Source organism: Passer montanus, unplaced genomic scaffold (genome assembly GCF_014805655.1).
Source record: "Passer montanus isolate IOZ18808 unplaced genomic scaffold, ASM1480565v1 scaffold262, whole genome shotgun sequence".
In the NCBI taxonomy this organism is placed as follows: Eukaryota; Metazoa; Chordata; class Aves; order Passeriformes; family Passeridae; genus Passer; species Passer montanus.
This window is the reverse complement of record NW_024367284.1, coordinates 131,966-155,892: the sequence shown is the minus strand read 5'-3', so window position 1 is coordinate 155,892 and position 23,927 is coordinate 131,966. Positions and strand designations below refer to the sequence as shown.

Here is a 23,927-nt window from a genome sequence, read left to right as displayed (position 1 = left end):
TGGGGTTTCTCTGGGCTTTGGGGTTCTCTCGGCGCTGTGGGGTTCTCTCGGCGCCTTGGGGTCGCTCTGACCCCACTGTGGATTTGTCTGTTGGTGTTTCCAGCCCGAGGCGGGGCCGGGGGCAGCTCCCAGACCGGGGACGCTCTGGGAAAGGCGTTGGCATCCGTAAGGAAACCTCATTAGGTTTTAATTGGGGCTTAATGGCGACGGGAGCGGGGAATGTCCTGACAAGTCCTACAAAAGTCCCAAAAAATTCCCCAAAAATTCACAAAAAATTGTAAAAAAATTCCCCAAAAATTCACAAAAAAATCATAAAAAATTTTTAAAAATTCACAAAAAATTGTAAAAAAATTCACCAAAAAATCATAAAAAATTTTTAAAAATTCACAAAAAATTGTAAAAAAATTCCCCAAAAATTCACAAAAAAATCATTAAAAATTTTTTAAAATTCACAAAAAATCGTAAAAAATTGCACCAAAAATTCACCAAAAAATCATAAAAAATTTTTAAAAATTCACAAAAAATCGTAAAAAATTTGGTTAATGGCGACGGGAGCGGGGAATGTCCTGACAAGTCCTACAAAAGTCCCAAAAAATTCCCCAAAAATTCACAAAAATTCGTAAAAAAAATCACAAAAAAATTCTCAAAAAATTGAAAAAAATTCACAAAAAATTGTAAAAAAAAATTCCCCAAAAATTCTCAAAAAATTGTAAAAAATTCCCCAAAAATTCACAAAAAAATCATTAAAAATTTTTTAAAATTCACAAAAAATCGTAAAAAATTGCACCAAAAATTCACCAAAAATTTTTCAAAAATCTTGTAAAATACACAAAAAATTCATAAAAAATGTAAAAAAATCACGAGAAATTCCCCAAAGAATTTACAGAAAATGGTAAAAAAATTTATTAAAAAATTCGGAAAAAATGACAAAAAATCAAAAAAAATTCACAAAAAAAGTTAAAAAAAAACCCCAAAAATTCACAAAAAAATTCACCAAAAAATTGTAAAAAAATCACAAAAAATTCCTGAAAAATTTACCAAAAATCCTGAAAAAATGACAAAAAATCCCAAGTAATTCACAAAATTCCCCAAAAAACTGTTAAAAATTTCACAAAAAATTTTTTAAATTCCAAAAAGATACCCAAAATTCTTCAAAAAATTCCAAAAAAATTCACAAAAATTCTTGAAAAAATGACCAAAAAAATTCACAAAAAAACCCTCAAAAAATCCTGGAAAAAAATCACAAAAAGATTCAAAAAATCCCCCCCAAAAATACCAAAACCTCCCAAAAATTTCCCAAAGAAATCCTCAAAAATCACCAAAAAATTCCCCAAAAACCCAAAAACTTCCCCAAAATCCCCCAAAATTTCCCAAAAAATTCATTTAAAAATAAAAAAATACTCAAATTTCACCAAAAAACCCCCAAATATTTGAAAAGATAACCCTAAGAAATTCTCAAAAATCCCCAAAAACATTCTTAAAAAATCTCCAAAAAATCCCCCAAAAAGTCCCCCCAAAATCCCCAAAAAATCTCCCAAAATTCCACAAAAATAAAAAAATCCCCCAAAATTTCTCAAAAATTCCCTAAGAAATTCTCAAAAAAATCCTCAAAAATTCTGTTTGAAATTCTCCTTAAAGATCCCCAAAACTCCAAATAATTTCCCAAAAGATCCCAAAATTCCTTAAAAAAACCCAAGAAAATTCCCAAAATATCCCCAAAAAGTCCCTCAAAAATTAGCAAAAACTTTTCAAAAATATCCCCTCAAAATCCCCAAAAATTTCCAAAAAAATTCCCATAAAGTCAGCAAAAAACAAAAAATAAACTCCCCAAAGATTTCCCAGAAATTCATTCCAAAATAAAAAAAATCTTCAAAATTTACCAAAAAAACCCCCAAAATTCTCAAAAAATCCCCAAAAATCCTCAAAAATTCCTTTTAAAATTCTCCAAAACAATCCCCAAAAAAATCCCAAAAGTTCCCCAAAAATCCCCAAAAAGTCCCTCAAAAATGCACAAAAAATTTCAAAAATATCCCCCCAAAATCCCTAAAAAATTTCCAAAAAAGATCTCTAAAAATCAGCAAAAACCAAAAAAAATTCCCCAAAAAACCAACAAAAATTTCCCCAGAAATTCCCCCAAAATTCCCAAAAACTCTCAAAACATTTCCCAAAAATACAAAAAATCCCCAAAATTTTCCCAAAAATTCATTTAAAAATAAAAAAATCTTCAAAATTTGCAAAAAAAAGGAACACCAAAAATTCCAAAAAAATTCCCAAAAAATTGTAAAAAATTCAGCAAAATTCCCCAAAAAAATCCTTAAAAATTCACAAAATATTCCCTGAAAAAATCACAAAAAAAATTTTAAAAAATCATTAAAAATTCCACAAAAATGGACAAAAAATTTAAGAAAAAAATAACAAAAGATCACCAAAAAATCCCCAAAAATTCACCAATTGTAATGAAGTCCCCAAAAATTCACAAGAAATCCTCAAAAATTCACCAAAAAATCCTTCGAAATTGGTTTAAATTTTTTTCCAAAAAATCCCCCCAAATTCCCCAAAATTCCTCAAAAAAAACCCCAAGAAAATTCCCTAAAAAAACTCCTCAAAAACAAAATATTCCCTGAAAAAATCACAAAAAAAATTTTAAAAAATCATTAAAAATTCCACAAAAACGGACAAAAAATTTAAGAAAAAAAAAAAACCAAAAAATCACCAAAAAATCCCCAAAAATTCACCAATTGTAATGAAGTCCCCAAAAATTCACAAGAAATCCTCAAAAATTCACCAAAAAATCCTTCGAAATTGGTTTAAATTTTTTTCCAAAAAATCCCCCCAAATTCCCCAAAATTCCTCAAAAAAAACCCCAAGAAAATTCCCTAAAAAAACTCCTCAAAACTCAAAAAATTTCCCCAAAACTCCTCCAATCAGTCCATCAGCAGCTGCCTTTCATTTTTCTAACGTCGGTTCATTTGCATAAATCTGCATCTGATTTGCATGCCTCTGCATAGATTTGCACGTTCACTGTCTCTCTCTGCAAGATTTATTCTCCAGATCACACCAACAGCAGCTTCCCCTCCAACCCCTCCACTCCCGTCGGCTCTCCCCCTTCTCTCGCAGGTTGGTGGCTTTTTTTTCATCCCAAATTTTGACCCAAAATCCCCCAATTTGAACCCAAAAAAATCAATTTTTAGTCCCCAAAATTCCCTGATTTTATCCCCAAAATATCTTGAAAAAATAAAAAAAAATTGGATTTTTTTCTTAAAAAATTCCATTTTTTCCCCAAAAATATTGAATTTTTTCCCCAAATAAATGGAATTTTTTCCCAAAAAATTTCAGGGTTTTCCCAAAAATTTTTAGGAATTATTTCCCAAAAAATTCGAATTTTTTTCCCTAAAAATTCCTATTTTTTCCCCCCAAAAAATGGAATATTTTCCCCCAAAATTTTGATTTTTTTCCCAAAATAAATCGAATTTTTTTTCCCAAAATAAATTGAATTTTTAGGATTTTTTTTTCTCCCAGATTTTGAAGGGTTTTTACCCAAAAATTCAAATTTTTTTCCAAAAAAATTGGAATTTCTCTCCCCAAAAAAATTTGGTTTTTTGTGAAAATAAATTGAATTTTTTCCCAAAAATTTTTAGGCATTATTTCCCAAAAAATTCGAATTTTTTTTCCCTAAAAAATTCCAATAGTTTCCCAAAAAAATCTATTTTTTTTCCAAATAAATTGAATTTTTTCCCAAAAATTTTTAGGCATTATTTCCCAAAAAATTCGAATTTTTTTCCCTAAAAAATTCCAATATTTTCCCAAAAAAATCTATTTTTTTTCCAAATAAATTGAATTTTTTCCCTCAAAAATTGGATTTTTTAACCCAAATTAATTGAATTTTTTCCAAAAAAAGTTCAGGGTTTTTCCCCCAAGTTTTTAGAATTTATTCCCAAAAAAATTCTAATTTTTTTCCCCCCAAAAAATGGAATATTTTCCCCAAAAATTTTGATTTTTTCCCCCCAAAATTATAATTTTTTCCCCAAAATAAATTGAATTTTTCCCCAAGTAATTTGAATTTTTCCTGCTAATTTTTAGGATTTTTTTCTCCCAAATTTTGAGGTGTTTTTACCTAAAAATTCAGATTTTTGTCCAAAAAATTTCCTATTTTCTTTCTCAGAAAAATTGGAATTTCTCTCCCAAAAAAATTTGTTTTTTTGTGAACATAAATTGAATTTTTTCTTAAAATATTTCAAGGTTTTTCCCCAAATTTTTAGGATTTATTTCCCCAAAAATTTGGCTTTTTTTCCCTAAAAATTCCAATTCTTTTCCCCCAAAAAATCGGTTTTTTCCCCCAAAAATATTTGATTTTTTCCCCAAATAAATTGAATTTTTTCATCAAAAAATCCAGGGTTTTTCTCCTATTTTTTAGGCTTTATTTCCCAAAAAAACCCCTTGATGTTTTCTTATAAATAATGGATTTTTTTCATAAAGTAATTTGTATTTTTTCTCAAAATAACTTGAATTTTCTTCAACAAATTTGGAGGGTTTTTATCCAAAAATATTGGGAATAATTCTCCAAAAATTGAGATGTTTTTCCCCCAAAATTTCAATTTTTTTTTCCGCAAAAAATCGATTTTTTTTTTCTCAAAATAAATTGATTTTTCTCTCAAAATAATCTGGGTTTTTGCACAAAATTTGAGGGATTTTTTCCCCAAAAAATTCAGATTTTTTTCCCAAAAACTTTGGGATTTTTTCCCAAAAAATCAATTTTCATCTCAGAAAAATGTGATTTTTTTTCTCAAAATAATTTGAATTTTTTTCTCAAATTTTAGGGATTTTTTCCCCACATTTTAAGGAATAATTCTCATAAAGTTTGGACTTCTTTTTCCAAAAATATTGATTTTTTTTCATAGAAAAAAATGGAAAATTTTTCCCCAAAATTTTAAGGATTTGCTCCCAAATATTTAAGAATTATTCCACCAAAATTTGGAATTTTTCCCCCAAAAATCCTTTTTTTCTCTCAAAAAATTTTGATTTTTTTCCAAATTTTTTTTTCTCAAAATAATTTGAATTTTCACCCCCCCAAATTTTTAGGGATTTTGCCCCAAGTTTTTGGGAATTATTCCCAAAAAGTTGGATTTATTGTCCAAAAAAATTCAATTTTTTTCCCCAAAAATTTGAAATTTTTTCCCCATTTTTTTAGGGTTTATTTCCCAGTCTTTTCTCCAATTTTTTAGGAATTATTCCCAAAATAATTTGAATTTTCCCCCCAATTTTTAGCCTTTTCCTCCTCAAATAAATTAAATTTTTTCCCCAAAATTTTGTGGATTTTTCCCCAAAAATTTGAAATTTTTTCCATTTTTTTTAAGATTTCTGCCCCCAAATAATTCAAATTTTCTGAGAATTTTTTCAGATTTTTTTTCCATATTTTCCACAATTTTTTAAGGATATTTTTCCCAACTTTTAACCATTTTTTCCCCAAATATTTTCAATTTTCCCCAAAAATTTTTTACCATTTCTCCCCAATTTTTACCCCAATTTTTTACAATTTTTCCCCAAAAAATCTGAAATTTTTTCCTCAATTTTTACCCTTTTTGTCCCAAAATAATTTGAATTTTTTTTTCTAATATTTTGAGGATTTCTGTTGGAAAAACCCTCGGAAATTTTGGCGGGAAACCCCAATTTTCCCGCTTTTTTTTCACCAAATTTTGGCAGGAGAACCAAAAATTTTGGTGGGAAAAGAACCCAAATTTTGGCCGGAAATCCCCAAATTTTGGCCGGAAATCCCAATTTTCCCACCTCTTTTTTCCACCAAATTTTGGCGGGAAAAGAACCCGAATTTTGGCGGGAAACCCCCAAATTTTTGCAGGAACCACCAATTTTCCCGCCTTTTTCCCCTCAATTTTGGCCGGAAAATCCCGAATTTTGGCGGGAAAAGAACCCAACATTTGGCAGCAAACCCTGATTTTGGTGGGAAAATCCCAAATTTTGGCGGGAAACTCCAATTTTCCCGCCTTTTTTCCACCAAATTTTGGCGGGAAAAGAACCCGAATTTTGGCGGGAACCCCCAATTTTCCCGCCTTTTTCCCCTCAATTTTGGCTAGAAAATACAGAATTTTGGCGGGAAAAGAACCCGAATTTTGGCGGGAAACCCCCAAATTTTTGCAGGAACCACCAATTTTCCCGCCTTTTTTCCACCAAATTTTGGCGGGAAAATAACCCCAATTTTGGCGGGAAAACCAAAAATTCTGGCAGGAAACGAACCCAAGTTTTGGCAGGAAATTACCAGATTTTGGCGGGAAATGAACCCAAATTTTGGCGGGAAACTCCAATTTTCCTGCCTTTTTTCCACCAAATTTTGGCGGGAATACCCAATTTCCCCACTTTTTAAACCCAAATTTTGGCGGGAAAATCCCAAATTTTGGCAGGAAACTCCAATTTTCTTGCCTTTTTTTCACCAAATTTTGGCGGGAAAAGAACCCCAATTTTGGCGGGAAACCCAAAAATTCTGGCAGGAAACGAACCCAAGTTTTGGCAGGAAATTACCAGATTTTGGCGGGAAATGAACCCAGTTTTTGGCGGGAAATCCCCAATTTTCCCGCTTTTTTTCACCAAATTTTGGCGGGAAAATCCCAAATTTTGGCGGGAAATCCCCAATTTTCCCGCCTTTTCCCCCTCCAGTTTGGCGGGAACCCCCCCAAATTTTGGCGGGAAAAGCCCGGATTTTTGGCGGGAACCCCCCCCCCGCGTTACCGACGCTAATTAGGCTTTTCCTCGTTAGCAGGGACAGCTGCTTGGGCTCGGAATGGAGGTCAGGCGTCTTCATCTCCCAATTACGAGGGGCCCTTGCACTCCTTGGTAGGTGTTAATGAGTTCATTAGCGCCCTCGTTAGCAGCTCGGCCATCGCCGCCTTCATTACTCGTCAATTACGCCGTTAATTGCTCTGGTTTTTGGTGAAAAAAGCCAGAATTTATTTGGTTAAGTTGCATTGAAATTCCTTAATTAGCAGCATTTCTGTTAATGAGTTAACGCCTCGTTCGTGCCTCATAAATGACTCATTAATTAATCAACAATTAAGCATTAATTAGGCAGTTTTCTCACTCATAAAAGTGGGAATTTAAGGGGTTAATTGAGACTGAAATTCCTTAATTAGTGGCTTCTTTGTTAATTGATTAGTGGCTAATTAATGGCTCATTAATAGCTCTTCAATTAGTCATTAATTAAGCATTAATTAGGCCTTTTTTGGGTCAAAAAAGTGGGAATTTAGTTAGTTAAATGGGGTTGAAGCTCCTTAATTAGTAGCCTCCCGATTAACTAATTAATGCCTCATTAGTTATTCACAAATGGCTAATTATTCAACCATTAATCAGGCAGTTGTTAGACATTAATTAGACATTAACTAGCCATTAATTATTCAGCTTTGGGTTTGAAAAGCAGAAATTTGTTTAAATTTTTGGGGTGGAACTTCCTTAACAAACCGTGTCTATCTTAATTAATGACTAATTAATAATTAGTGAATGGATACGTAACCAGCCATTAATCAGGCATTTATTACTCATTAATTAGGCATTAATCATTCGTTAATTAGTCATTAATTAGGCATTAATTATTTGGTTCAGGGTCAAAAAAGCTGGAATTTATTGGGGATCATCAAGATCAAAACTCCTTAATTAGCACATAATTAATTATTCATGAATGCTTAATTATCCAGGCATAATTAAGTATTTGTTGGGAGTTAATTAGGCACTAATTAAGTGTTAATTAGGTGGATTTTGGGGGTGTTTTTGAGGGGTTTTTGGCGTCAAAAAATTCTCATTTTTTGTTCCATTTTTGGGTTTTTTTCATCTTTTTTTTGGGGGGTTTTTCCAAGTTTTGCTGATGGGGTTTTGGTGGTGAGAGAGGAGAAAATTCCTGGGAAAATTCCAGAAAATTCACAAAAAATGCCAAAAAATTTCTGGGAAAATTTAAAAAAATCCTGGAAAAATTCCAGGAAAATTGTGAAAAAATTCAGGAAAATTTAAAAAAAAATATCAGGAAAATCCTGAAAAATTGAGGAAAAATTCCCAGAAAAATCCTAAAAAAATCTTGGAAAAAAACCCCTTTAAAAATCCCTGAAAATTCCTGGAAAATTCAGGAAAAAATAAAAAAAATCCCAGAAAAATCCTGAAAAATTTGAGGAAAAAATCCCAAAAAATCTGAGAAAAAATTGTGAAAAAATTCAGGAAAATTAAAAAAAAAATATCAGGAAAATCCTGAAAAATTGAGGAAAAATTCCCAGAAAAATCCTAAAAAAATCTTGGAAAAAAACCCCTTTAAAAATCCCTGAAAATTCCTGGAAAATTCAGGAAAAAATCTAAAAAATCCCAGAAAAATCCTGGAAAATTTGAGGAAAAAATCCCGAAAAATCTGAGAAAAATTTAAAAAAAAAATCCCAAAAATCTTTTAAAAATCCCCAAAAATTCCCCATAAAAATCCCAAGTAATCCAAAAAAATTTCCATAAAATTAAAAGAAAAAATTAAAAAAAAAAAATCCCAAAAATCTTTTAAAAATCCCCAAAACTTCCCCATAAAAATCCCAAGTAATCAAAAAAAATTTCCATAAAATTTAAAAAAAATCCTTAAAATAACACCCCAAAAATCAACCCCCAAAAAATTTTAAAATTATAAAAACCTCATAAAAATCCACTAAAAATAAAGTTTAAAAACTCCTTTAAAAATCCCATTAAAAGTCTTAAAAAAAATCTAAAAACAACAAAAAATTCCCCATAAAATCCAGAAAAAATCTGAAAAATCTCAAAAAATTCCCACAAAATCCCCATGAAAATCCTATAAAATTCCAAATAAAAATCCTCAGAAATTTCCAAAAAAATTTTTTTAAATCCTCAAAAAAATCCTGAAAAAATCCCCACAAAATCCTATAAAAATCCTAAAAAAATCTTTTAAAATCCCCTAAAAATGCTCAAAAAATCTTCAAAAAAATTGCCAAAATCCTGAAAAACTTCTCAAAAAAATTCCCCAAAAAATTCTTGAAAAATTGTCAAAAATTCCAAAAGAACCCCCAAAAAATCTTAAAAAATTTTTAAAAATCCTTAAAAAATCCTGAAACGTTCTCAAAAAATCCTCAAAAAATTCCCCAAAAAAATCTTGAAAAATTGTCAAAAATTCCAAAAGAACCCCCAAAAAATCTTAAAAAATTTTTAAAAATCCTTAAAAAATCCTGAAACGTTCTCAAAAAATCCTCAAAAAATTCCCCAAAAATGTTTAAAAATTCAGTAAAAAATGCAAAAAAATTCCCATAAAATTCCCTAAAAATCTCCATCAAAAATCCCAAATTTTGACCAAAAAATCTGAATTTTTTCTTTTTTTCCCCTTTTAGCAGAGCCGCATCGAGGACCGCCTGGAGCGCCTGGACGACGCCATCCACGTCCTTCGGAACCACGCCGTGGGCCCGGCCACCGCCATGGCCACCGGCGGCCACGGCGACATGGCCGCCATCATCGGGGCCACCCACAACGGGGCCGTGGCCACCCTGGCTGGGGGCTACGGGAGCGGGCTGCTGGGCCAGAGACATTCCTTGATGGTGAGGGGGAACATTTGAAAAAAATGGGGAAAAAGTGGGGAAAATTTGGGACAAAATGGTGGACAAAATGGCGGAAAATTGGGGGCAAAATGGCAGACGATTGGAAACAAAATGGCGGGCAAATGGAGGAAAAATGGGGGAAAATGGCGGACAAAATGGAGACAAAATGACAGAAAATTGAGGACAAAATGGTGGACAAAATGGAGGAAAATGGGAAACAAAATGGCAGACAAAATGGCGGAAAATTGGGAGAGAAATGGTGGAAAATTTGGGACAAAATGGAGGACAAAATGGAGAACAAATGAGGACAAAATGGCAGAAAAATTGGGGGCAAAAGGGTGGACAAATGGGGGGGAAAATGGCGGAAAAGTGGTGCCAAAATGGAGGAAAAATGGCGGGAAATTAGGGACAAAATGGTGGACAAAATGGAGGAAAGTTTGGGACAAAATGGTGGAAAATTAGGGACAAAATTGTGGACAAAATGGTGGGAAAATGGCGTAAAAATAGGGAAAAAATGGCAGAAAAATGGGACAAAATGGAGGAAAATTGTGGTCAAAATGGCAAACAAAATGGTGGAAAAATGGAGGAAAATTAGGGAGAAAATGACGGAAAATTGGGGACAAAAGGGCGGAAAATTGGGGACAAAATGGTAGAGAAATGGGGACAACATGGCAGATAATTGGGGTCAAAATGGCAAACAAAATGGTGGGAAAATGGAGGAAAATTAGGGAGAAAATGGCGGAAAAATGGGACAAAATGGAGGAAAATTGTGGTCAAAATGGCAAACAAAATGGTGGGAAAATGGAGGAAAATTAGGGAGAAAATGGCGGAAAATTGGGAGCAAATTGGTGGAAAATTGGGAGCAAAATGGTGCACAAAATGGAGGAAAATTTGGGACAAAATTGGCGGGAAAATGAGGACAAAATGGCGGACAAATGGAGAGGAAAATGGCGAAAAAGTGGTGACAAAATGGAGGAAAAATGGCGGGAAATTGGGGATAAAATGGCGCACAAAATAGAAGACAAATGGGCACAAAATGGTGGGAAAATGGGGACAAAATGGCGGGAAACTGGGGACAAAATGGAGGAAAAATGGCGGGAAACTGGGGCCAAAATGGCAGAGAAAATGGTGGAAAATTGGGGGGGGAAATGGCGGAAAATTGGGGAAAAAATCCGGAAAAAATGGGACAAAATGGAAAAAAATTCGGGAAAAAAGGGTGGAAAATTGGGGACAAAATGGTGGAGAAAATGGAGAAAAAAATGGGGGAAAATTGGAGGAAAAAATGGGGGGAAATGGAGAAAAATTGGGGAAAAATGAAAAAAAATTGGTGATTTTTTGGGGGGATTTTCAGGGAAATTTTTGGAGATTTTTTTGGGATTTTTTTGGAAATTTTGGGCATTTTTTGGGGATTTTTTTTATTTTTTGCGGGGGGGATTTTGGGGGTTTTTTGGTGGTTTTTTTTTGTGGGGGGGAATTTTTGGAGATTTTTTTTAGGACTTTTGGTGGGATTTTTGGAGATTTTTTGGGAACTTTTAAGGAAATTTGGGGGGGATTTTTTGTGCAATTTTTATGGATTTTTTTGGGATTTTTGGGGGGGATTTTTGAGATTTTTGGGGGATTTTTGGCAGAATTTTAGAGAATTTTGGGGGATTTTTTTGGGGATTAAGGGGGGTTTTTTTGGGAAATTTTGGGGATTTTTTGGGGACTTTTCAGGGAGTTTTTTTTTTATTCTGGGATTTCTTGAGATTAAAGATTTTGGAATTTTGTCTTTTTGGAATTTGGAATTTTCTGGATTTTGGGATTTTGGGATTTCGTGGAATTCGGGTCCTTCTGAGATTCAAATTTCCCGGTTTTGGGATTTCCTGAAATTTACGATTTTGAGGTTTTGGGATTTTTGGATTGTGACTTTTTGGGATTTTGGGAGTTTTGGGATTTTGGGCTTTGGGTTTTTGGGATTTTTGGGATTTTGGGATTTTTGGGATTTTGGGCTTCGGGTTTTTGGGATTTTTGGGATTTTCTGGATTTTGGGTTTTTGGGTTTTCCTGGAATTCGCGGCTTTAAGAAATTCGAATTTTCCATTTTTGGGATTTCCTGAAATTTACGATTTTGGCATTTCCTGGAATGTGGGCTTTGGGATTTTTGGGATTTTTGGGATTTTGGCTTTTTGGGATTTGGGATTTCCTGGAATTGGGGATTTGGGCCTTTCTCAGATTTGGAATTTTTCATTTTTGAGCTTTTTGGGTTTTTGGGATTTCGTGAAATTTACGATTTTGCCTTTTTGGGATTTTAACATTTGGGGATTTTGACTTTTTGGGATTTAGGGATTTGGGATTTCCTGAATTTTGGCCTTTCCAGGTGGGAGCTCACCGAGAGGACGCCGTCGGCCTCCGGGGCAGCCACTCCTTGGTGCCCAGCCAGGTGCCGGTGCCGACGCTGCCGGTGCCGTCGGCGACGTCGCCGGAGCTCAACCCCAGCCAGGATCCCTACAGGGGTGAGAATTCCCAGAAATCCCCCCAAAGTCCCCAAAAATTAAAAAAAAAAAAAAACAAAACAAAAATTCCCCAAAAATCCCCCCAAAAAATCAAAACAATTGCAAAAAATTCCTCAAAAATTCCCCCAAAATTCCCCAAAAAATGAAAAAAAATTTTAAAAATTCCCCCAAAATTCCCCCAAAATTTACCCCAAAGTTCCCCCAAAAATTCCTCAAAAAATGCCCAAAATTTCCCAAAAATTTCACAAGAATTAAAAAAAATTCCCCAAAAAATCCTCAAAAATCTGCCAAAAATCCCCCCAAAAAATTCTCCGCGAAATTTCCACAAAATCGTTAAAAAAAAAAAATCCCCAAAAATTCCCCAAATATTTCCCCAAAAATGCCCCAAAAAATTCCAAAAAAATTCCCAAAAAATTCCCCAAAATTCCACAAAAATCCACAAAAAATCCAAAAATTTCCCAAAAATTCCCCCCAAAATTCCCCAAAAATTAGCAAAAAATTTCCTTAAAATTGCCCAAAAATTCGCCCCAAACTCCCCCAAAAAATTGCCCAAAAATTGCCCAAAAATTTGTCAAAAAATTCCCAAAAACTCCCCAAAAAATTCCTAAAAAAAAATGCCCAAAAAAATTCCCAAAAATTCCCCAAAAATTTCCAAAAATTTCCCAAAAATTCCCAGAAAATTTAAAAAAAATTTCCCAAAAATTTGTCAAAAAATTTCCCCAAAAATTTGTAAAAAAAATTCCCAAAAATTCCTCAAAAATTCTCCCAAAAATTCTTCAAAAAATTCCCAAAAAATTCCTAAAAATGCCCCAAAAATTTCCCAGAAATTCCCCAAAAATTTCCCAAAAATTCAAAAAAAATCCCAAAAAATTCCTCCAAACTGCCCCCAGAAATTCCCAAAAAAATCCTAAAAAATTTCCAGAAATTCCTAAGAAAATCCCAAAAAATTCACCAAAATTACCCAAAAATTCCCCAAAAATTCCCCCCAAAATCCCCAAAACTCCCCAAAAATTCCCCTAAAATTCTCCAAAAATAAAAAAAATCCCAAAAATTCCCCAAAAATTCCCCCAAAAATTCTTCAAAATTGGGGGGAATGAGAAAAATTTGGGAAAAATTTGGATTAAAATAAGGAAAATCGGGGGAAAAATTGGGAAAAAAACTGGGCAAAATGGGCATAAATTTGATTAAAAATACTAAAAAAAGGGAAAAATCAGGAAAAAATGGGAAAAAAATTTCTTTTTGAACCCAAAAGTGGATTTCTCAGGAATTGCTGGGGCCCTGCAGGGGCCGAGCGCCTCCTCGGGCAGCTCCGAGATCAAATCTGGGATAAAAACTGGGGACAAAGAATTGGCAAAAAATGCTAAAAAAATGGGAAAAATCAGGAAAAATGGGAAATAATTGGGGAAAAATTGGGAAAAACTGGGGAAAAATTAAAAAAAAAAGATAAATAAATGGGGAAAAACCAGAAAAAAATGGGGAAAAAATGGGGGAAAATGGGCAAAAATGGGAAAAAATTGGTAAAAAATGAGGAAAAATTGGGAAAAAATCAGAAAAAATATCAGAAAAAAATAGGAAAAATGGGGAAAAAATTGAGAAAAAATGGGGGAAAATTTGCATAAAATGATGAAAAAATGGGAAGAATGGGCAAAATATTGGGGAAAATTGGGGAAAAATTTGAGAAAAATGGGAAAAATTGGGGGAAAATGGGGAAATAATTGGGGGTAAAATAATGAAGAAATGGGGAAAAAGTGGAAAAAGATTGGGGAAAAATTGGGAAAAATTGGAGAAAAAATTGGGAAAAATGGGCAAAAATTTGAAAAAAAATGCTAAAAAATGGGGAAGAAATCAGGAAAAATGGGAAATGATTGGGAAAAAGGTGGAAAAAATGGGGAAAAATGGGAAAAAATTGAAAAAAAAATGCTAAAAAATGGGGAAGAAATCAGGAAAAATGGGAAATGATTGGGAAAAAGGTGGAAAAAATGGGGAAAAAACTGGGGAGAATTGGGGATAAAATGAGGAAAAAAGGGGCAGAAAATTGATAGAACATGCTAAAAAGTGGCGAGAAGCTGGAGAAGCGCGGCAAAGGCGGGGCGCAGCGAGCCGGCAGCGCGGCGCTGACGGCCCCGCGTTCCAGGCGCGGCCGGCGCCCTGCAGCCGCACGGCGCCTCCTCGGGCAGCTCCGACATCAAGTCCGACGACGAGGCCGACGAGAACCTGCGCGAGCCCAAGGGCAACGACGACAAGAAGCTGGACGACGACAAGAAGGACATCAAGGCCATTACTAGGTCAAGATCTAGGTAACGGGAGAGGGGAGCGGCACAGCGGGGGGGGACAAGCCGGGGACACCGAAAACGGGCAATCGCAGCAGAAATGGGCAGAATGCGGGCAAATGGAAAACATCCCACTAAAATTGGGGAAAATGGGGAAAACATGGGGAAAAATGAGAATAAAATGGAGAAAAAATGGGGAAAAATAGGGGAAAAATGGGAAAAAAACTGGGGAAAATTCTAAAAAGAATGGGGGAAATCGGAGAAAAATTGGGGAAAATACGGGGAAAAAATGGGGAAAAAATGAGAATAAAATGGAGAAAAAATGGGGGAAAATAGGGGAAAAAATGAGAATAAAATGGGGAAAAATTGGGGAAAATTAGAGAAAAAATCGGAGAAAAATTGGGGGAAAATTGGGAAAAAATTGGGGAAAAAATTCAGAAAAAAATGGGAAAAATCGGAGAAAGAAATGGAAATAAAATTGGGGGAAATTGGGGGAAATTTGGGCAAAATTTGACAAAGTTGGAGGAGGAGAAGAAGGAGGTCAAGGGCAGAACTGGGTCAAGATCTGGGGAACGGGAGAGGGGAAATGGGGGAAAAAAGGGGAAAATGGGAAACAAATAATTGGGGAAATTTGAAAAAAAATGGGGGAAATCGGAGAAAAATTGGGGGAATATGGGGAAAAAATGAGGAAAAAATGGGGAAAAATGGGGAAAAATTGGATAAAAATTCAGAAAAAATGGGCAAAATCAGAGAAAAAATGGAAATAAAATTGGGGGGAAATGGGGCAAAATATGGGGGAAAATTGGGAAAAATTTGGGGAAAAAATGAGAATAAAATGGAAAAAATTGGGGGAAATTGGGGAAAAATTGGGGGAAAATGAGGAAAAATTGGGGGAAAATTGGGGCGAAAATGGGGGAAAAAAACCAGAAAAAATGGGAAAAAATGGAGAAAAATTGGGGAAAAATGGGGAGAAAATCAGAAAAACAAGGGAAAAATTGGAGGGAAAATTTGGGGAAATAGGGGAAAAATTGGGGAAAATTGGGGAAAAAATGAGAATAAAATGGAAAAAATTGGGGGGAAAATTCAGAAAAAAAAAAGGAAAAATTTTGGGGAAAATTTGGGAGAAATTGGGGAAAATTGGAGGGAAAATGGCAAAAAATGAGAGAAAAAAAGGGAAAACTCAGGAAAAAATGGAGAACTTCATGGAGAACTTCATGGAGAACTTCATGGAGAACACCGAAGCCTCCATGGAGAACTTCCATGGAGAAGTTCTTCCGGGTTCTCCATGCAGTTCTCCATGCAGTTCTCCATGGACGTTCTTCCACGTTCTTCATGAGTTTAGAGGAACTTCCATGGAGAACTTCCGTGGAGAAGTTCATGGAGAACTTCATGGAGAACATTGAAGAACTTCTCCACAGAAGTTCTCCATGGAGGTTTTGGTGTTCTCCATGGAAGTTCTTCATGAAGTTTATCATGGAAGTTTTCCAAGTTCCTCATGAATTTAGAGGAACTTCCGTGGAGAACTTCATGAAGAACTTCATGGAGAACTTGGTAGAACTTCCATGGAGAACACCACAAACTCCATGGAGAACTTCTGTGGAGAAGTTCTTCAATGTTCTCCATGAAGTTCTCCATGAAGTTCTCCATGAAGTTCTCCATGGAATTTGTGATCTTCTCCAACCATGGTGGACAACCCGAGGTGGACACGAGATTAGAACGTTGTTTTGGACCTTGTGCAGCAATAACGACGACGAGGACCTGACCCCGGAGCAGAAGGCCGAGCGCGAGAAGGAGCGGCGCATGGCCAACAACGCCCGCGAGCGGCTGCGCGTGAGGGACATCAACGAGGCCTTCAAGGAGCTGGGCAGGATGGTCCAGCTGCACCTCAAGAGCGACAAGCCGCAGACCAAGCTGCTGATCCTGCACCAGGCCGTGGCCGTCATCCTCAGCCTGGAGCAGCAGGTCCGAGGTTGGTCATGGACCTGCGGGGGGTGGGCTCCAGGAGCTTCTTCATGGGTTCTTCATGAGGTTCTCCATGGAAGTTCTTCAAAGTTCTCCATGGAGTTCTTTATGGAAGTTCTACCAAGTTCTTCATGGGCGTTCTTCATGGAGTTCCACCAAGTTCTCCATGGAAGTTCCTCCAAGTTCTCCATGAAGTTCTTCATGGAAGTTCTCAATGGAAGTTCTCCATAGAGTTCTTCATGGAAGTTCTACCAAGTTCTCCATTAAGTTTTTCATGGAAGTTCTCCATGGAATTCTCCATGAAGTTCTCCATGGAAGTTCTCCAAAGTTTTCCATGGAAGTTCTCTATGGAAGTTCTCCATGAAGTTCTCCATGGAAGTTATTTGACGTTCCCCATGAAGTTCTCCATGGAAGTTCTCCATGAGGTTCTTCATTAATTTCTCCATGGAAGTTCTTTATGGAAGTTGTCCATGGAAGTTCTCCATGGACGTTCTTCATGAATTTCTCCATGAGGTTCTTCATGGAAGTTTTTCCAAGTTATCCATGGAAGTTCTACCAAGTTCTCCATGAAGTTCTTCGAAGTTCTCCATGAAGTTCTCAATGGAAGTTCTACCAAGTTCTGCATGAACTTTGAGGAACCTCAATGGAGAACTCAATAGAACCTTCATGGAGAACTTCCATGGAGAACTTGGGAGAACATCCATGGAGAACTTCCATGGAGAACTTCATGGAGAACCCCACAAATTCCATGGAGAACTTCCATGGAGCAGCAGGTCCGAGGTTGGTGATGGTCCTGGGCTGGGGTGGGGTTTGTCCGTAGGATTTGGGGGGTTCTCCATGAAGTTCTTCATGAAGTTCTTCATGGAATTTTTGGTCTTCTCCATGGAACTTCTCCATGGAAGTTCTCCAGAAGTTCTCCATTGAACTTTTGGTATTTTCCATGAAGGTTTTGGAGTTTTCCATGGAATGTTTGATGTTCTTCATGGAATTTTTTGGGGTTTTCCATGGAATTTTCGGGGTTCTTCTCCCTGGAAGTTCTCCATGGAATTTTTGGGGTTCTCCATGGAGTTCTCCTCCATGGAAATTCTCCCGAAGTTCTCCATTAAGTTCTCCATGGAACTTTTGATGTTCTCCATGGAAATTTTGACAATTTCCATAAAATTTTTGATGTTTTCCATGAAAGTTTTGGGTTTTTCCATTAAATTTTTGGGGTTCTCCATGGGGTTCTCCTCCCTGGAAGTTCTCCAGATGTTCTCCATGAAGTTCTCCATTGAATTTTTGACGTTCTTCATGGAATTTTTTACGTTCTCCATGGAAATTTTGGGGTTCTCCATGGAAATGTTGGGGTTCTCCATGGAAATTTTGGGTTTTTCCATGGAATTTTTGCCATTTTCCATGGAATTTTCAGGGTTCTTCATGGAGTTCTCCTCCATGGAAGTTCTCCATGGAACTTCTGACGTTCTTCATTAAACATTTGAGGTTCTCCATGGAATTTTTGGGGTTCTCCATGGAGTCCTCCATGAAGGTTCTCCAGAAGTTCTCCATTAAGATCTCCATGGAATTTTTGAGGTTCTCAATGGAATTTTTGGGGTTTTCCATGGAAATTTTGGGGTTTTCCATGAAATTTTCAGGGTTCTCCATGGAGCTTTCGGGGTTCTCCATGGGGTCCTCCTCCCTGGAAGTTCTCGAGAAGTTCTCCAGGAAACTTTTTATGTTCTCCATGGAAATTTTTGGGGTTCTCCATGGAATTTTTGGGTTTTTCCATGGAATTTTTGGGGTTCTCCATGGGCTTCTCCTCCATAGAAGTTCTCCATGGAACTTTTGAGGTTCTCCATGGAACTTTTGAGGTTCTCCATGGAACTTTTGATGTTTTTCATGGAACTTTTGGGGTTTTTCTCCATGGAAGTTCTCCATGAAACCTTTGAGGATTTCCATGGAACTTTCGGGGTTCTCCAGGGGGTTCTCCTGGCTGGAGGTCCTGCAGGAGTTGCCCAGCTCTCGTGTCCCCGCAGAGCGGAACCTGAACCCCAAGGCGGCGTGCCTGAAGCGGCGCGAGGAGGAGAAGGTGACCTCGGAGCCGCCGCCGCTGGCCCTGCCCGGGGCCCACCCGGCCATGGGCGACGGCGGCAGCCACATGGGGCAGATGTGAGAGGTGGGAAACGGGGCGAAAACGGGGAAATCTGGGGAAAACGGGGAAATCTGGGGAAATTTCGGGGAAAATTGAGAAAAAATTGGGGGAAAATTGGGAATAAAATTGGGGGAAATTGAGATAAAAATTGGGGAAAAATTGGAATAAAATGCAGGAAAATTTGGGAAAAATTGGGGAAAAAGAGGGGGAAAAGGGAAAAAATGGGGGAAAATTTGGGGAAAATTTGGGGAAAATTGGAATGAAATGGGGAAAATTTGGGGGGAAATTTGTGGGAAATTGGGGAAAAAAATGAGGGAAAATTGGGGGAAAAAATAGGAAAAATTGGGGCAAAATTGGGGGAAATTTGGGCAAAAATTTGGAGAAATTTGGGGAAAAAATTGGGGAAAATGGGGAAAAATTGGGGGAAAATGGGGGAAAAATGGAAAAAAATTGGGGAAACTTTTGGGAAAAATTGGGAATAAAATGAGGGAAATCTGGGGGAAAATTGGGGGAAATTGGAATAAAAAAGGAGGAAATTTGATGAAAAATTGGGAAAAAATTGGGGAGAATTTGGGAGAAATTTGGGGAAAAATTGGGGGAAATTGGGGAAAAATTGGAATAAAATGGGGGAAAATTGGGAAAAAATTATCAAAAATTTGTAGGGCAAATTGGGGAAAAATGAGAAAAAATTGGGGGGAAATTGGAATAAAATGGGGGAAGATTGGGGGAAATTTGGGGGAAAATGGGGAAAAATGGGGAAAAATTGGGATAAAAATGAAGAAAATTGGGGGAAAATGGGATAAAAAGGGGGGGAAATGGGCAAAAAATGGGGGGAAAAATTGGAATAAAATGGAGGAAAATTGGGGAAATTTTGGGGGGAAAATGGGGAAAAATTAGGGAAAAATTGGGGAAAAATAGAGAAAAATTTGGAATAAAATGGGAAAAAATGGGGGAAAATTTGAGGAAATTTTGGGGAAAATTGGGATAAAAATGGGGGGGAAATTGGGGAAAAATTTGGGGGAAATTTGGGGGAAAATGGGGAAAAATGGGGAAAAATTGGGATAAAAATGAAGAAAATTGGGGGAAAATGGGATAAAAAGGGGGGGAAATGGGCAAAAAATGGGGGGAAAAATTGGAATAAAATGGAGGAAAATTGGGGAAATTTTGGGGGGAAAATGGGGAAAAATTAGGGAAAAATTGGGGAAAAATAGAGAAAAATTTGGAATAAAATGGGAAAAAATGGGGGAAAATTTGAGGAAATTTTGGGGAAAATTGGGATAAAAATGGGGGGGAAATTGGGGAAAAATTTGGGGGAAATTTGGGGGAAAAATAATAAAAATTGGAATAAAAATGGAGGAAATTTGAGGGGAAATTGGAGAAAATTGGGGGAAGATTGGGGGAAATTTGGGGGAAAATAGGGAAAATTTGGGGGAAAATTGGGAAGAATGGGAAAAAAATGGGGGGAAATTGGGGGAAAATTTGTGAATAAATAGGGGGAAAATGGGGAAAAACGGAGGAAAATTTGGGTGAAAATGGGAAAAAATCGGGGAAAAATGGGAATAAAATTGAGGAATATTGGGATAAAAGTGGGGAAAAAATGGGGAACATTCGGGGAAAAATTGAGGAAAAAATCAGAATAAAATGTGTAAAAAATGTACAAAAAAGCTGTAAAAATTTGCAAATTTTTAACCAAAATTTTGGGTTTTTTGCAGGTCTGGAAATTCCCGTTCCCATTTCTCGTTTCTTTCCTTGGATCCTGTAAAAAAAAATCGAATTTTTTTTTTGGTTTTTTTTTTGGTTTTGTTTTTTTTTCTGGAAATTTCTCGACAAGTCTGAGTCATTCCACGGTCGCAGACGCCTGAAAATTCCTCCCCCAAAATTTGGGCAAAAATTTGGGGCGAATTTGGGGGAAATTTTGGGGGAAAAAGTGGGAATTTCGCAGCCAGAGACTGCCCCGATCGTCGCTTCCACACTGTGGATTTTGTGCCTAAAAAAATGTGGAATTTTGGGTTTTTTTTGGAAAAATGGAGGTGGAAAATGGGGGGGATGAAATAAAAATGTTGGAAAATGAAAAAGAAGGTGGAGAATGAGTGGAGAAATGGGGGGAAAATGGGGGAAATTGGGAAAATTGCGGGGAAATGGGGAAAAATTGGGAAAAATTGGGGAAAAATTGGAATAAAATGGGGGAAAAGGGAAATAAAATGTGGGAAAAATTGGATAAAAACCTGAAATATTGGGGGGAAAATGGGGGAAAAATTGGAATAAATTGGGGAAAAATTGGGGGGAAAATTGGAATAAAATGGGGGAAATTGGGGGAAAATTTGGAATAAAATTGGGGGAAAAATTAATTTTAAAATGGGAAAAATTTGGGGAAAATGGGGAAAATTGAAATATTGGGGGGAAAATGGGAATAAATTGGGGGAAAATGGGAGAAAATTTGGGGAAAAATTGGGGAAAATTTGGGGAAACATGGGAGAAAAATTGGGGGGAAAATTGAAATATTGTGGGGAAAATTGGGGGAAAATTTAATTAAAAATGGGAAAAAATTGGGGAAAAAAATAGAATTAAATGGTGGAAAAATTGGGGGAAAATGGGAAAAAATTTGGAATAAAATGGAGAAAAATTGGGGGAAATGGGAATAAATTGGGGGAAAAATTGGAATAAAATGGGGGGAAATTGGGGGGAAATTGGAAATAAAATGGGGGGAAAATTGGTGAAAATTTAGCTAAAAATGGAAAAAGATTGGGGGAAAATGGGGGAGAAAATGGAAATATTGGGGGAAAAATTGATGAAAAAATGGGGGAAAAATGTGGGAAAATTTAATATAAAAATGGAGAAAAAATTGGGGAAGAAAATGGGGGGAAATGGTGGAAAAACTGGAAATAAATTGGAGGAAAATTAGGAGGAAAATGAGGGAAAAAATGGGGGAAAATTGGGGAAAAACTGAGGAAAAAATATTGGAAAAAATGAAATATTGGGGGAAAAATGGGGGAAAATTGGAATAAAATGGGGGGAAATTGGGGGAAAATGGGGAAAAGTATTGTGAAAAAAGGGGAAATTTGAGGAAAAAATAGGGGAAAATTAGGGAAAATATTGGGAAAATTGGGGGGGAAATGAGGGAAAATTGGGGGGAAAAGGGGAAAAATTTAATTAAAAATTGGGGAAAAAATGAAAATAATTTCTAAAAAATCAGGGAAAAATTCTGGAAAAATTGGGAAGAAAATGGAAAAAATTGAAAAAAAATTTGGAAAAATTGGGAAAAATTCAAATAAAAATTGGGGGAAAATTGGGGAAATTTTAATTTAAAATTGGGGGAAATGCAAGAAAGTTGAAATTAAAAATTAGACTAAATTTGGAAAAATTTGTGAAAAATTCAGGGGGAAAATGCTGAAAAAACTGGGTAAAATTTAAATAAAAATGAGAAAAATTGATAAAAATGAAATAAAAAATTGGAAAAAATTGGAAAAAATTTCAAGTTAAAAATTGAAATGAAATTGGAATAAATTAATAAAAGGAAAATTTCAAATAAAAATTTAGAAGATTCAGAAAAAATTAAAATAAATTTTTTCAAAATTTTTCCAAAATATTTTGGAAATTTCAGAAAAAAATTTAAAATAAAGAATTAAAATTACCCCAAGAAATATAAAAAAATTAAGAAAAAATTTAAATATTCAGTAAAATATTAAATTCTTTGGGAAAAAAAAAGGAGAAAATTTTAATTAAAGAAAATAATTTAAAAATTAATTTTTGTAATTAAAAGAAATAATTTTAAAAATTGTAAAAATTTTAATTAAAAAAGAAAGAAAATAAAGCATAATTTTTTGGATTTGTAAAGTGGGGGAAAATATGAAAAATATTTAATTTAAAATGAAAAAGGTGGAAAAATAAAAAATATAATAGAAAAAATGAAAAAATAGAATTAAAAAAAGAAATGGAAAAAAATTAAATTTAAATCAAAATTTAAAGAAAAATAATATAAAAAATGAAAAATTTGAAAATAAAGTAAAAATACAAATAAAAATAAATAAGAAAAATTTAAAATTAAAGTAAAAATTTCAATAAAATATAAAAAGAAATAAAAATAATAAAAAATTAAAGTAAAAATGGAAAAAATGAATAAAAATAAAAATTTAAAATTTAAAAAATTAAAAATTATTTTAAAATAAAATATAAAAATATAAATAAAAATTAAAATAAAATTATAAAAATAAGAATAAAAATAATAAAAATAAATAAATAATTTTAAAATAAAAAATTAAAATCAAAATAATAAAAAACAAATAAAAATAAAATTAAATTAAAATAAAAATGGGAAAATTAAATTTAAAAAAGGAAAAAATTAATTTAAAATTTTAAAAATTAAATTAAAAATTAAAATAAAGAATGAAAAATTAAATAAAAATGTTAATAATATAAAAATAGAATTAAATTTAAAAATTAAATTTAAAGTGGGTAGAAAGGTTAAAAAAAGTCCCAAAAGCAGCAAAAAAAAGGGAAAAAAATCAGATTTTTATCAATTTTTAGGGTTAGGGAAAAGAATAAATGGAATTATTCAAATAAAAATTTATAAATAGAAATATTTATAAAAACTTATATATTAAAAAATGGAAAAAAATTTCAAATTTTGGTTTTTTTCTTTTTTTCCCGGAGGTTTTTGGGGGTTCCTGGAGTTGAAAAGGAAAAAAAGGAAAAAAATTTTGGATTTTTTGGGGTTTTTGGGGGAAAAATTTGGAGATTTTTGGTAAAAAATTGGGATTTTTAGGGGAATTTCTGAGGAATTTTTGGGGAATTTTTCAGGATTTTTTGGGGAATTTTTGAGGATTTTTTAGGGATTTTTTTGAGATTTTTAAGGGAAATTTTGGGGAATTTTGGGGGAGTTTTTGAGAATTTTTTGGGGAATATTTTAAGGATTTTTGGGGGAATTTTGGGGCTTTTTGGGGAAAATTTTGAGGATTTTTTTGAATTTTTGAGACAAATTTGGGGAATTTTCGGTCAAACTTCTGAGGATTTTTTTTAATTTTGGGGGAAATTCAGGGATTTTTTGGGGAATTTTTAGGGGAATTTTAATGATTTTTTTTTAGAATTTTAGGGGAAATTTTCAGGAAATTTGGGGGAAAAAATTGGGATTTTGGGGGGAATTTTTTGGGAATTTTAGGTAACTTTTTTGTGAATTTTCACCAAATTTTTGCAAAAAATTTGATTTTTTCCCCAATTTTTCTTGTCAACTCCCGACACCTCCGAATTATTCCCAAATTTTCTTTTTTTTTGGGATTAAACCTTTTTATCCAACAATAAAAATAATGAACTGTGGCCTTTTAAAAAAAAAAAAAAAAAAAAAAAGGGAAAAAACGAGAAAAAAAAATTGAATTTTTTCCATGTTTCAGTGCCTGGATTTTTGTTATAAAATTTCCTTTATTCAGTGAATTTTTTGGGGAAAAAATTTAATTTTAGGATTCCTGAAATAGGTGGAAAAAATGAAACTTTTGTGGGGAAAAATGGAATAAATTTGG

The 23,927-nt window shown here is 34.5% G+C and overlaps 1 protein-coding gene across 1 annotated transcript; it reads left to right on the top strand.

The window, feature by feature from the left end:
- Window positions 1-5: 5 nt before the first annotated feature.
- Window positions 6-20,492, top strand: TCF4 (transcription factor 4; the record flags this gene model as incomplete). Its single annotated transcript, XM_039712300.1, has 9 exons — window positions 6-165; window positions 3,052-3,117; window positions 6,770-6,843; window positions 9,363-9,566; window positions 11,922-12,057; window positions 14,192-14,354; window positions 16,067-16,296; window positions 18,302-18,441; window positions 20,130-20,492. Coding segments are annotated over 8 exons (1,170 nt in total), but the record flags the coding sequence as incomplete, so codon positions are not given.
- Between the last annotated feature and the right edge of the window lie 3,435 nt (window positions 20,493-23,927).